The following is a 13,227-nucleotide window of genomic DNA, read 5'->3' on the forward strand; positions in this document are numbered from 1 at the left end:
AAATTAAAAATAATGGATTTGAACTACCAATTTTGGTGTTTTTCCTTTCATTTTTTGAAGTTTTTTTGTTTGCAATTCCTTTTTTAACATTTGGTATTGGGGTTTTGGTAGCTTCATTTCGTCAAATTTTGAACAAAGCTGCGTTTCTGCTAATAATCGTAGGGCTTGGTTTTGGTAACATTCGATTTCTTGCGTTTGAATATTGTTGTCTCTTTAGTGTTTTTCATGTTTATTTTCATTAAATTTTTTAGTCTTTTTTGAGTTTTATCGCGTTCCTTGTGATTTAAAGCGACGACCAATATTTATCAATAGAGCGAACAAGTTTATTTGGTTACCAATCGATTACTGTTCTTATATTGTAAAATAATGTTTCGATTAAGAGAACATTTTTTTGGCCATTTCTTGCAGTTTTCTAAATTTTCAAAATGAAGTTTTGGGAGCCTAACATGACTTGACTTTTGCTGCGAGCGTAATTTGACTTTTTCAATTGCGTACAAAAGTTTGACTTGTTTTATATATAGGAGTAATGTAATTTTTAGGTAATTTTTAGTCCCTATAATTAAGTTATTATTAAGTACCTTTATTACGAACCGGAATTCTCCAGGCAATGTTTTTACTTCGTCGAATACAAATTTTTTCTCTTTACCTTAGGTCATAGGTTGTTTCAACATTTTGCGTGAAATCTTTTTGACTTCTCTTGGCTAGTTTCAATCTTCTCTCTTTCTGCTAAAATTGTTTTTAGACAGCAGTTGCGCAGCAAAGAAATTGAATGTGAATAGAGTCTGTATCAATAATGAAATCAGAAATAGAAACGGGATAAACCCATTAAGCCCAAATTAAGATTCCCGTTGCTCAAACTTTGTTCTTAGTTACCATCTATAATGCTTATTGGTATTGATACTAGCCCCTATGTCCTCTCACTATGAAACAGGAGTATGTTTAGCTCCAAAATGACATCAAAATAGTTCGCACTTTAAAATTGTTTGTGTATCAAAATAAGTTTTTCATTAGTTTTTTCACTTCTTTCAATCAAATCTTGGTTATGGGAATCAACGGCGGCTGTTTTCCGGCAATCTGCCGGGTATGTTTATGCTGGCCCACCAGTGTTTATGCTGGTTGGACGTTATTGTCAATTTCGTTGTCTCGTTTTCATATGTACCGTTTCATATGTCCTTGAGAGTTCTTTTAGGTTCTACATCTCGCAGTACTTTCCTCTGTACTTCATTGTTCAACATCGTTGGACAAATGTTCATTTGGAACTTTGTTTGCAATGAAATCTTTTCGAAGTAAGTCCTCGCAATTTTTCATAGGCATCGTGCAATAAAGCAACGTGCTTGAAAATCTGTGGAGCTTCATCATCAATGAATTATCAGCGTGCCATACTTGACTTCTATAAAATAAGATCGATAAAACATATGCGGATATTGTAATTAATTTTACGTAATGAGCGATACATCTGACAAACAATATTGATAGATGTTTAAGATCTGAGAATGCCGCCTCGTTTATCGAGAGAGTTCAATTTTGCTGCTCGCACTGTAATGCTCAGAAACCCGGCAGATGTCATCAATGCATACAGAAAACTTCAGATGTTAGTTTTTGCAAAATTAGCAGCAATTTAAAGTTACATAATTTGTAATTACATGATTATATTACAACAACAGCATGAAAAAACTGGGGTACATACGCATCAAATGACCTCATAAACAACGGATTAATGGATTAATGTTAAATGACAGCTTCAATCATTTTGCCCAAATTTTGCCATTGGCTAAAGTGCTGAAACAGTATTAATCCTGTTGTTTAGGCGGTGTCAGAAGGAGGGAATTCTAAAAGAGGCTCAAAGACAGAGGTATTTTGAGAGGCCTGCGCAACGAAGGAAACGTTTGGCTATTGAAAAATGCACCACCTTGTATAATCAAGGACTGCATGAGAAGTTAGATTTCATCAAACGAGCATACCGCCCTGATCCCTGGCTGCATTGAAAGTTTGTTATAATTTTAATTAAATTCTTTTCGGCTATGTTTTTGTGCGGAAAGATCTGCTGTGAAAAGATGAGACTTAAAATATGTATTTTAAGTTTTTATGGAAGTATTTAAGTATTTAGTATTTTTATATGTAAGGAAGCAAACGCTGTTTTTGTTCCATAACTGCGAATCGATTGCCGGGGCTATTACTGACCTCTTGTTAGTGGACCATATTATCGGTAATTTTGATAAAAACGTATTTAAAACCGAAAGTGCGTAAAGTGAAAAAGTGTTTAAGTCAAATTGGGCGCAAAATTGATGATGAAAAATTTTTGGTCATCGCTTCTCTTATATAGAATTAATGTAACTAGACTAAAAAAGCCTTTGATACACTAGGACACTCAATTATCGAATAACTTGCATACATGGTGTTGCGGTGCAACATTAATTGAATCACTTGCTTAGAAATGCTTTATTATAACGCTTTATGCTTAAGAATCTCAAGCTCGAAAAGACCAAGTGGATGTGATAATATCGTTTGAAATTATGAATATTTGGTTTCAGCACGTGGTTAATTATCATTGTTTTCCTCATCTTGCTCGGATTGCATTGAAGGTCATTGTATCAAAGGCTATTGTAAATCGTAACATACCGGCCTCCTTGAACTGGTTCAACCTTATTAATATATCATTGAAACTGGCTTTCTGGTTAAGTGGTCAATTGCTGTAAATAGTTTTTCTCGGCAACCCATTACAAGTTTGTTGATACTTTCTTTAATTCAATCAGTTCTTGTTTGTCAGTTTTGTACAGTTGTAATTTACATTTCCTTGATGTCATTCCTCGTCTGCATCCTCTGTTGTTCATTCTTCATCTGTGTCATTTTCTTTGTCAGATCCTAATGACGGCATGTCAATATCCTCTTTCATTAACAAGACAAGCTTGTTGACTGGTCGTATAAATAGTCCAGATGATGTCTTCAGTTCAACAACTCGAACTATTTTATCATTTCCATCAAAGACCTTTGTTATTCGTCCCATTGGCCACAGAGTGGGTGGTGTGTTCTCTTCCTTGATTATTACTACATCATTGATGTCAATATTTGGTTGTCCCGTTTGCCATTTTTTACGTTGTTGTAAATTTGACAAATATTCTGTTGACCACTTCTTCCAAAAGTCTCTGATAAGATTGTCCATCCTCTTCTTCTGTCGTGTCAATGAAATTGTTTCTTTTCCTGTTGTTTTTGGTTCAGGCAATGCTGTGATTGGACGTCCTATCAAAAAGTGTCCTGGTGTAAGTGCTAAGGCATCATTGGGATCATTTGAAACGGACGTAATAGGCCTTGAATTTAAGATTGCTTCAATTTGTGTCAACAGTGTTGTGAAGTCTTCAAAAAACAATTTTGTTCTTCCAATGCTGCGGTACATGTGGCGTTTCAAAGATTTGACAGCGGCCTCCCATAGTCCTCCAAAATTTGGTGTTCTCGGCGGTATAGTAAGCCAAGTAATATTGTTCTCCTTGCCGAACGTTGATATCAAATCTTCAAACTCGTGCGTAGCTAAGGCTTGTCGAAACTCCAACTCTCCCTTGGTCCCAATGAAAGTTGTTGAGTTGTCGCTGTATATTGCATCAGGAATACCTCGACGAGACACAAATCGTTTAATGGCTGCAAGACAGTCGTCCTTGGTCAGAGACAAAACTGGCTCTATGTGAACTGCCTTCGTACTGAAGCAAATGAAAATTGCAACGTATGTTTTCAAAAGCGTTCGAGTTCCATTTTTCGTGTAGAACGGTCCACAAAAGTCGAGTCCGCAGTGACTGAACGCAAAGGACGGCACTACTCGCTCTCGAGGTAGATCTCCCATCTGAGGCTGTAACAATTTGGCATCAAAACGGATACATGGCTTGCATCTGTATAAGACACCTTTCACTACAGAAAGCCCTCCAGGTATCCAAATATTTCGTCGAAGCGTGTATAACGTCAGTTGAGGTCCTCCGTGAAGATTTTTCTCGTGTGCTTCTCGAATAAGCATTTCAGTGATTGGCGATTTTCTTGGAATAAGAACTGGAAATTTTCGGTCTATTGTGTAGGGTGAATTGGCTAGGCGTCCTCCAACTCGAATCACCTTATTTTCTTCATCAAAAAATGGTGAAAGGCTGTTGAGACTGCTGCTTCTAGGAAATTTTTGTCTTTTGTGTCTCCCTTTAGTGGCTGCTGCATAGGCGTTAACGAAACATTTTATTTCTCTGGTGTCATCTTTGTTGAATTGATGTACTGTTTCGCTAGAATTTTCTGTATTCCCGGTAGACACGATGTACAGTTGATCCCCAGGGCCCCCGGCCCAACCTATACCATGTCTGACATCATCCCTTGAGACCCCGACAGCTTCTACGCTGTCAAGACATCCTGGGCCCCCGGCCCTCCCTATACCTAAGGAATTGGTAATAGAAACTGAGTTGGCATTTTCACCTGCGTCCCCGGCGCTGACAAGACTACCTGGGCCCCCGGCCCTACCTATACCTAAGGAATTGGTAGTAGAAACATTATCATCTGCGCCCCCGGCGCTGAAAAGATTACCAGGGCCCCCGGCCCTACCTGTACCTAAGGAATTAGTAGAAACGGAGCTCGCATTTTCACCTGCGCCCCCGGCGCTGACAAGACTATCTGGGCCCCCGGCCCTACCTATACCTAGTGAACTAGTAGAAAAAGAGCTCAAACTTTCATCTGCGCTCCCAGCGCTGACAAGACTAAGACTACCTGGGCCCCCGGCCCTACCTATAACCTCAGGAGTACCGGCTGAACTTGAGCTCCAATTTTCGTCCGGGCCCTTGGCGTTGACAAGACATCCCGGGCCTCCGGTCCTACCTAAGTGTTCAGGACCATTGGTAACTAAAGAGATCCCCGTGCCCTTGCCAATCCTGGTGTTGATGTAAGCACCTGGGCCCCCGGCCCTACCTATACCACCGACCCCCTCTGGTCCAGTGGATTTGATACGTTGCTGACCGTATTGTTTTGTCGCATCTCTGCTGCTGTTGTTTGCATCTTCAGTGGGCTGATTCATGATGATCTTGTATTCATGAAGAAAGTTTCGCTGTATGAAGCTGTACAGTTGAAGTCGTCCTTCGTATAAATCTTTCCCTTGTAAAGAGACTGAATTATAAGTCCAGATCATTGGTTGAGACGTAGACTCATTACTATCAGACCTTTCGTTTGGCGTTGAAGAGCATGCTTTTATGCTGTTCGACATTTTTGTTGTCCGTTGTTTCGGTTTTGAACATTGAATTCTTCTCCTGATACTGCAGATGAACTTTTGGACATAGGTAAATATCCTTGTAACTTTATGTATTGACGAATGCCGATTTATCATCAAAAAAATTGCGTTATCTTCTTTTGATGAAATCATTGTCACGTTTTCAGATTGCACCTTTACTTCTTTTTTGGTCTCTTCTCCTGTAGGTGACAAAATGTCAAGTGAAGGCCAGGCGTTTTCAGGTTGCCGCAACCACTCTGGTCCATCCCACCAAAGCTTATGGTTCATCAAATCAGCTGCTGCTAATCCTCTGGAAGCACAATCCGCTGGATTATCTTCTGTTGGGACATATTTCCAACTACTGGCTGGAATAATTTCTTGTATTTTCGCTACTCGGTTGGCGACAAATGTTTTCCATTTCCTCGGATAATCTTGTAGCCAAGCAATTGTAACTGTAGAATCTGACCACGCAAAAACCTTCGGAGTTGGAAACCGTTCATCGCTAATAGCATTTGTCACTGCCTCAACAAGCTTAGCTCCTAGCAGAGCAGCACAAAGTTCCAACCTTGGCACACAAACTGATTTAATTGGTGCAACTCTCGTCTTTGCTGTAAGCATTTGTTTCAATGAAATTGTCTGTCTCTTGTCTGATGAAAACGACAGCAGCATAAGCTGTAGTAGAAGCGTCGCAAAAGACGTGCAACTGCAAATCTGATTTCGTGGTTGGCTTGAGAACCTTCCGTTGCAGACTAATTTTTTCAAGATCCTTCAGTTGTGCTCGAAGTCGCAGGTACTGCTCTAGAATTGGGTCCGATAAAGGTTGATCCCAGCTAAGTTTGTCCATCCACAACAGTTGAACAAAGGATTTATGTTGAATAGTCGTTGGTGATAGCCATCCCAGTGGGTCAAATAAACGTGAAACTTCTGAGAGGATGTGCCGTTTTGTAAATGGAGTTCCCTTGTCAAGTTTTACTGTGAAACCAAATTGATCAGGATTTGGATTCCACCTTATCCCAAGCGTCTTAATGGCATAGTCTTCGCTTTCAATTATCTTCTCGTCTTCCGTTTCTCTGAAAGTGGCAGCTAGTCTTGATACAAGTTTTGAGTCGCTAGATACCCATTTTCGTATATCAAAACCTGCTGAAGCAAGAAGCGTAATAATGGCGTCCTGAAGCTTCTCTGCGGCTTCTGAATCTTCGCATCCCGTAAGTAGGTCATCCACATACATATCAGTTGTTAGTGACAAACGAAGTTTAGTGTTTGTTGTTTCGTCGGCAAGAACTTGTAGTGGTCGAATTGAATAAAAGACGAAAATTGATGATGAAAAATTTTTGGTCATCGCTTCTCTTATATAGAATTAATGTAACTAGACTAAAAAAGCCTTTGATACACTAGGACACTCAATTATCGAATAACTTGCATACATGGGCTTGATTGATTCCTGACTATTGTGAAAATGGACAACAATGTTTAAAAACACGAGAGTTCAAATCTGAATTTAGACATGAAACAAGTGGAGTCCCCCAAGGGTCAATAATGGAGCCACTTATCTTCCTGGTATTTATAAATGATCAGCCAACTAACATAGGACATATAGTCAAACGTTTGGTTATGCCGATGACTATAAATTGCTGTCGGAAAGTTCCATATTACTGCAAGAAGATCTTGACGCACTAACTTATTGGTGTGACATAAACGGTATGCAGCTTCATAAAAGCAAGTTTCAAATTCTGAGCGTCGAGAATAGCTTCGACCAAAAAGTCATCTGTCACAACACAGAAAGATCTAGGAATAATGGTCGCAAATGGCCTGAATTGGCTAAAAAAAATTAAAAGATAAAAATCTAAAGCTATAGGGTCCCTCAAACGTAGGCTATGAAGTCCCATTTGTAGATTATGGTTGCCAGGTTTGGTACGCGACCAAAACATACCTACACGACATTGCGAAATTACAGAACAATGCTACAAGATGGATATCGAGATCATCATTACAAGAAGAGACTGATCAAATTAAAGATATTACCACTTTCTCTTTATTATGACCTACTTTTGTTGCTCTTACTTTGTGACATAAAGGGCAGATACGACCTGAACATCGATAACTTTATTAGTTTTAATAACAATGAACGTACTAGGCAAGGGCAAAACAGCAAAATCAAGATTTCCGCGAAACGATTAAGCAAGACTGATGAAAACGTTTGGTCAAGAAGTTTGCTACTTTTCAACATAATCAACAAATCTTTTAGATCCAGCTCATTTAAAATCACGAGTAAGCGACATCTATTGGCAACGCTTCCTCGGCAACTATGACGAAAAAACACGCAGCTAAAGAATTGTGCCAAAACTAACCCAATATCAAAACCAACTGATTTATAAACTGAAAGAGTTTGAGAAGTGCTCATGCACTAAAGTGCTCACTCTTAAACTACTACTATTGGTAGCTGTCGTTCAATCTCCTAATATCTGTGGCAGTATCTGTTCTTTCGTTTGGATATCATGCTTTTTAGGGCTGATTTAGATGAGTAACGTTCAATTGAGCATGTGGTACGTCCCCCCATCACCAAGTAAAGTACTCAATAAGCTTAATCGTTCGGCTACCGAACAAGCTAACTCTTCTCGAGTCTTTTGAAATTCGTGTATTGTTAAGCTGTTACGTTTTCAATTGCTTTTGAGCGAAGTTCAAAGCAATTATTGTTAACATGCTGGTCTTTTTAATGCAAAAGTATGGGGATGCAAAAGTCTTTTCCCGAGGGAATTTTATGCCCTTCAATTTCTAAAGTTTTACTTGATCTAAATTTCTCGCTCCTTCACAAGTTTCAGCAGCTGAACTCAAGTGGTGACAGTTCACTATGTAAAGCCAATTGAAAAGTGCACCAAATTTGGTGTTATTTTTTTTACTTTAAATTTTATCAGTTTATAATAGCCTCTAATGATATCATTTGATGTATAATACTTTTTTGGAGGTTATTTACCCCCCCCCCCCCCCCCTCCCGACTGAATGTAGATTAGAGCTCCAACTAGTCGTTCGAGAGCAATTCTTCTGACGTCAGTAGGTTGTTTTTTCTGTCCTAATGTCACATCACTCTTCGAAATCTGCTTTTTGTCCCTCATTAATTGTCCCATTTGTCCCAGTGGTTTTAGACAGGTGCTTTGTGCTGGCTCAGGAAGCTAAGTTTGAAGCTAGTAGTTATTTAGGTAATAGTTTCAGTGAAATTGCCAACACTAAACTTAAAATTTTTCAATATTTTTTTTGACTGAATCAGCATAATTTTTGCGTCTTTCATTCTATTGCCTTACAAGAGACCAAACAGCAAGTTCTCCAGTGGCAGCTGGCATTTGTTTTTCTCTCCGACTTAAATCTCTCGAAAAAGGAATTCTGTAATTGATTGATGAATTTAAATTTATATTATAATCGGCGATCAAAACGAGATCATTCAAACTAGATTATCCTAGGGCTAATTTTCATGGATACAAGGTTTAAAACGAGATTTTTCAAAGATTAATTGAAAGGATTTAATTTAAAATCGTAATTCGTTTTTTTAGCATGTCTTTAATTTCAGCTACCTTATTCGCTTCTATTATTCGGCAATCGGAAACGGTCATATAAGAGTGAATACATTTAATAATAATAATAATAATAATAATAATAATAATAAAAATAAATTGTTTCCTTCAGTCATTAAGTAGCTTCAAATTTACCTGTACAAATACAATCACATATTTGACTGTGGGAGAGCACTATTGGGCCGATGGCCCGTTCTCAAGTGTCTCATTCAGTTTATCTGGATGAAAGTGATTCAAAATGAAAAAAAGAGGAAGCATTGTTTTTCAAGGTACCACTAAACCTAGCAGTAAAAACATTATTCTAATTTTGGAAGGCCTTTGAGTAGTGATATTAAAACTTATACAACAGTCTGACTATGTCCTCATTACCCAAAATATAATTATCTAGAAATTGATGACAGAAATTTTTTGTTTCGGTATTAGACATGTTTTCGATCTTTTCGATTATTTCATTATCGTAACCTAGAAGCATTCTTAATACACGCCTTATCCGAACAATTATTGACAAACTGTGAAATAGATTTTTACCTAGAGTTATTTTGTTTTTAATCAACCGCTTGCTTTTTTAAGGCAGTTTTGCATTGAAACCCTTTGAAAGTGGTGAAATTTTACATTGTCCCCTTATGTTTTTTAGTGTTTGCTTAAGTACCTCATAGGCATGTAACTCTGATGCTAAATAGATCCTATGTTTTACTCTTTCTTCGTAAGTGCTTTCAAACTTTTTTCGATGAAAAATTAGCCGCACGATACGTTTGACAACTTTGTCTATTTCCCTAATTGTTGTGATTGTTGTTGACCCGTATATCAAGACTCCGTATTGTACTATTGGTTGTATGTATGTTCTAAATGCTTTTATCATCTTTGATTCTCTCAAAACTTTTCTCAGTTTATAAAAGATAGAACAATTCGACAAAAGTTTTGTGACCACATGCTTTGAGTGCTTTGAGAAACGTAGTTGATTATCTATCGTGATGCCCAGGTATTTGAAACTTTGTTTTTCTTCAATTTTTGTGTTTTTATGAATGTTCTCGACACAACATTTTTTTGATTTTTCTTTACAAAAAGCATGCTTTTTGTTTTTTCCTTGTTATCTAGTGCTTTGTCGTGATCATCGTCAATTTTCGATGCAGAACTTCTGCTCTTCACAGCAGTGTTATCGGCGTATAAAATAACATTCGATTTTTTCTGGGACAAACTCAAGTCATTCATGTAAATAATAAACAAAAGAGGGCCGAGAATTGAACCCTGTGGCACGCCTAGTTCTATGAGCTTCAGTTTGGACTTTTTTCTCCAATTAAGGTATATTGCATTCGATTGGACAAATATGATTTTAATATGTTGTATTTATGTTGTATTTACCATATCTATAACATTTTTGCAGTAGAATGTTGTGATCGACATCATCAAAAACTTTCTTTAGGTCTAGAAAGGTGCATTTGGTTTTTTCGCTGTTGTTGTGGAGATTTGATCTTATTTCCTCTATTAAGGTTGCAATGGAATCAACTGTGCTCTTCCCGTGCCTGAAGCCAAATTGTGAATCTGAGAGAATTTCAAAAACGTTTAGGTAGTTTTGAGTTCGATCAAATATAATCCGCTCAAATACTTTCCCTATATTTGGTAGCAACGAAATGGGCCTGAAATTTGATGGGTCATCTTTATTTCCATTTTTGAAGAACGGTATAACTTTTGCAATTTTCAAACTCTGTGGGTATTGTCCAAGTTCTATGCGTCTGTTAAACATTAGTTGTAAAGGAGCTGTTAAACAGTCAAACTTTTTTAATGAAAAAATAGTTCAATAATGAAAATTATAGCAATCAAGGCTAAATTTGTTTTTACAGTTGTTGATAGCGTACTTTACGTCATTTTCAGATATCGATTTTAGAAACATACTTTGACTCTTGTTTTCTATTGTAAGGGCACTTCTTGTTAAAAATTCCGCATTTAATTTTTTCCCAATGTTTGAGGAGAACTCGTTGAATTCTTCTAATTTATTTTGTGAGCAAAAAATTTCAGAGGGTTCTAAATTGCCGGTTGAAGAACTATAAAGCTGAAAAAAAGTTTTTCTGTTTTTTACTGAATCGGTTTTAAGTAGGTTTTGATAAAAAGTTTGTTTTTTAAATTTGATGAGCGATTTAAGGTTTTTACAAGTTTTTTTGAAAATTTTCGTTGATTTCTGGACTTCCAGTTGCATCTGCCAGTTTCTTAAGACTACGTTTTTTCGTCGCTAAGTTTTTAACCTCATTGTCAATCCAATTTTTGTTGCTTTTTCGTTTACGATGTTTTTCAGGGAGGTGACTGTTTAATGCTTCAGTGAGCATTTCGTGAAATTTTTTGAAGGCGTTGTCTATTGGTAAGAGTTCTAAACTGCTTTCGTGGACCTCAAATTGATATCTGAGATGCTTTTCGAGTTTTTCTCTTATAATTGGATTATCTAGGTTATGCCAATTGCGGCTTTTTAATACCATTGACCATTTATTCCAATTTTTAAGGATGAATAATGCCGCATCAAGTCCTCTAAGATTCCTTATATCAAGTTTTGTAACAACATTTTTGCTCTGATTTAAGGTTAAATGAAGCGCCGAATCACTATTGATGAGCAAGGTGCAAACGACGGTAAACAAAACAAGACATCAACAATTACTTCAGAGAATACTCCCAGCTCTTGGAAAACAGATAAACCCCCAAAGAAAGTCTTTCAATTCGGAAATTATAATCAGTACTATGGCTATCGGAATCCTTCAAAATGTGACGATGGCAGATTGGCTTTTATGTCTCCCTGCTGGTTCAAAGAGAAGACGGTGCTAGATATTGGATGTAACACGGGACATTTGACCCTTTCACTGGCTCGAAAATTTCTTCCTAAAAGAGTTGACGCTATTGACATTGATAAAGATCTAATCGGAATCGCCCGCAGAAATATTTCACACTATGAGGGTGCCAGGAACCACAACGGTGTAACAAATATTAACAACAATGAAACAGTTCCTGACAAGCCAGTGCCTGAAAAATCAAATTTTAAAACCCTTTTTCAGTGCTCAAAAGCGACGATCGAGGCGCCTAAAGGTCCCAAGGTTTCCGATATTGTCAATTTTTCGTGTTCGAATTACGTTCTAAGCGATGATTCGATGCTTAATATGTGTAAGCATGAGTATGATGTTATTTTGATGCTGTCTGTTTCAAAATGGATTCATCTCAATTTTGCGGACGATGGTTTGAAACGATGTTTCAATCGGGTTTTCAAACAGTTGAAATCGCCAGGAATTTTCCTCTTTGAGCCTCAACCTTTTGAAAGCTATAAGAAGAAGCGAAAGTTAACGCCAGAAATATCACAAACATTCCAAAATATTCAGTTTCTGCCAAAAGATTTTGATCAGTATTTAAAGGATATAGGATTCCGATATTCGATGGTGCTCAACAGAAGCGCAGAATCGACGACAAGTTTTGACAAACGCCCACTTGTTGTATATTTTAAATGTGATGAAAATTTTGACCCTCCTTGCGAGTGTTGGAATAGCAGAATGTAGAAATTAATAATAACAGGTTTCAAAACCTATCATTATTTTCATTCAACGTTTACCGATTTCGGAAAATAACCCGCACGGAAAAGGCCGCAGCCAATTTTAGATAGAAAAATAGGGAAAAAAACTCAAAAACAAAAGCGCCCCAACCTTTATAAACCTCCACATGACTTTCCCCCCACTTGGCTTTATTTATTGTTAGAATCAGACCGGTGTTTTTTTCCATGGGGGTTCCTAGATCTTATATTTAGACCTGTTTAATAGCTCCTGAGTTAAATTGCCTATCTTAGAGAAAATTCTTCAAATTTTTCGTGCTTTTTACGCGACGTCACGCCGACCCTGTTTTACTTGGAATCAAAACCGTGTAATCGATATATCTCAATACAGCGTGATTGCGAAACATGAAAATAGCCGTTCAGTTTCGTGCTTAAATTGGTCATATAAATTCTTGTTGATCTTTGATTTGGAATAATTTATTTCTTCTGATGGTAATTTATTCTGATATTTGTTTTCAATATAAATTAAAATGAGTTGGCGAACAAAAAGCGTTTTTTCTTACCAGAAAACAATTTTCTGTGCTATATATTTACGACTGAGCTTTTTGAAAAGGGAAAATGAAATTGTAACTCAACAAAGAACTGCCGCTCTGTCATTTAACTAGGTTAACGATTGGTTTGTGATGTCTGTAGGAAAAGTTACTTCGCTTAACGCAACTGTTGTTCAATTTTCGAAGACTGTTCAAATTAGTTTGCTCTTTTTAATGGTATCACAGTCTTATAACACTGTCATTAAAAGTTTAATTTTCGAGTCGTAAAATTTATAGATCACATCTTGTTAACTAAACTTTGTGTCTGTTATCATTAAACGGTGAGTTTTTCGCATTAGTGATAGTTTTACTTGCTAGCTACTAACTACTGTACCATTCTTAAAT

General features: G+C 37.2%; 1 protein-coding gene across 2 annotated transcripts in view; it reads left to right on the forward strand.

Moving 5' to 3' along the window:
* LOC142342459 (small ribosomal subunit protein bS21m-like) overlaps window positions 1-12,841 on the forward strand; it is a 215,764-nt gene extending 202,923 nt beyond the window's left edge. Inside the window, exons 2-4 of one of the 2 annotated variants that reach the window (XM_075393797.1) lie at window positions 1,484-1,591; window positions 1,808-1,987; window positions 11,344-11,484. In XM_075393797.1, coding sequence (XP_075249912.1) covers window positions 1,494-1,591; window positions 1,808-1,985 — 276 coding nt within the window. In that variant the 5' untranslated portion in view covers window positions 1,484-1,493 and the 3' untranslated portion in view covers window positions 1,986-1,987; window positions 11,344-11,484. Of the gene's footprint in view, window positions 1-1,483; window positions 1,592-1,807; window positions 1,988-11,343 lie in introns of those variants that run through there. The other variant, XM_075393796.1, reaches the window with a different exon arrangement.
* The last annotated feature ends 386 nt before the right edge of the window (window positions 12,842-13,227 follow it).

This window comes from Convolutriloba macropyga, chromosome 7, assembly GCF_964194025.1.
Source record: "Convolutriloba macropyga chromosome 7, txConMacr16.3, whole genome shotgun sequence".
In the NCBI taxonomy this organism is placed as follows: Eukaryota; Metazoa; Xenacoelomorpha; order Acoela; family Convolutidae; genus Convolutriloba; species Convolutriloba macropyga.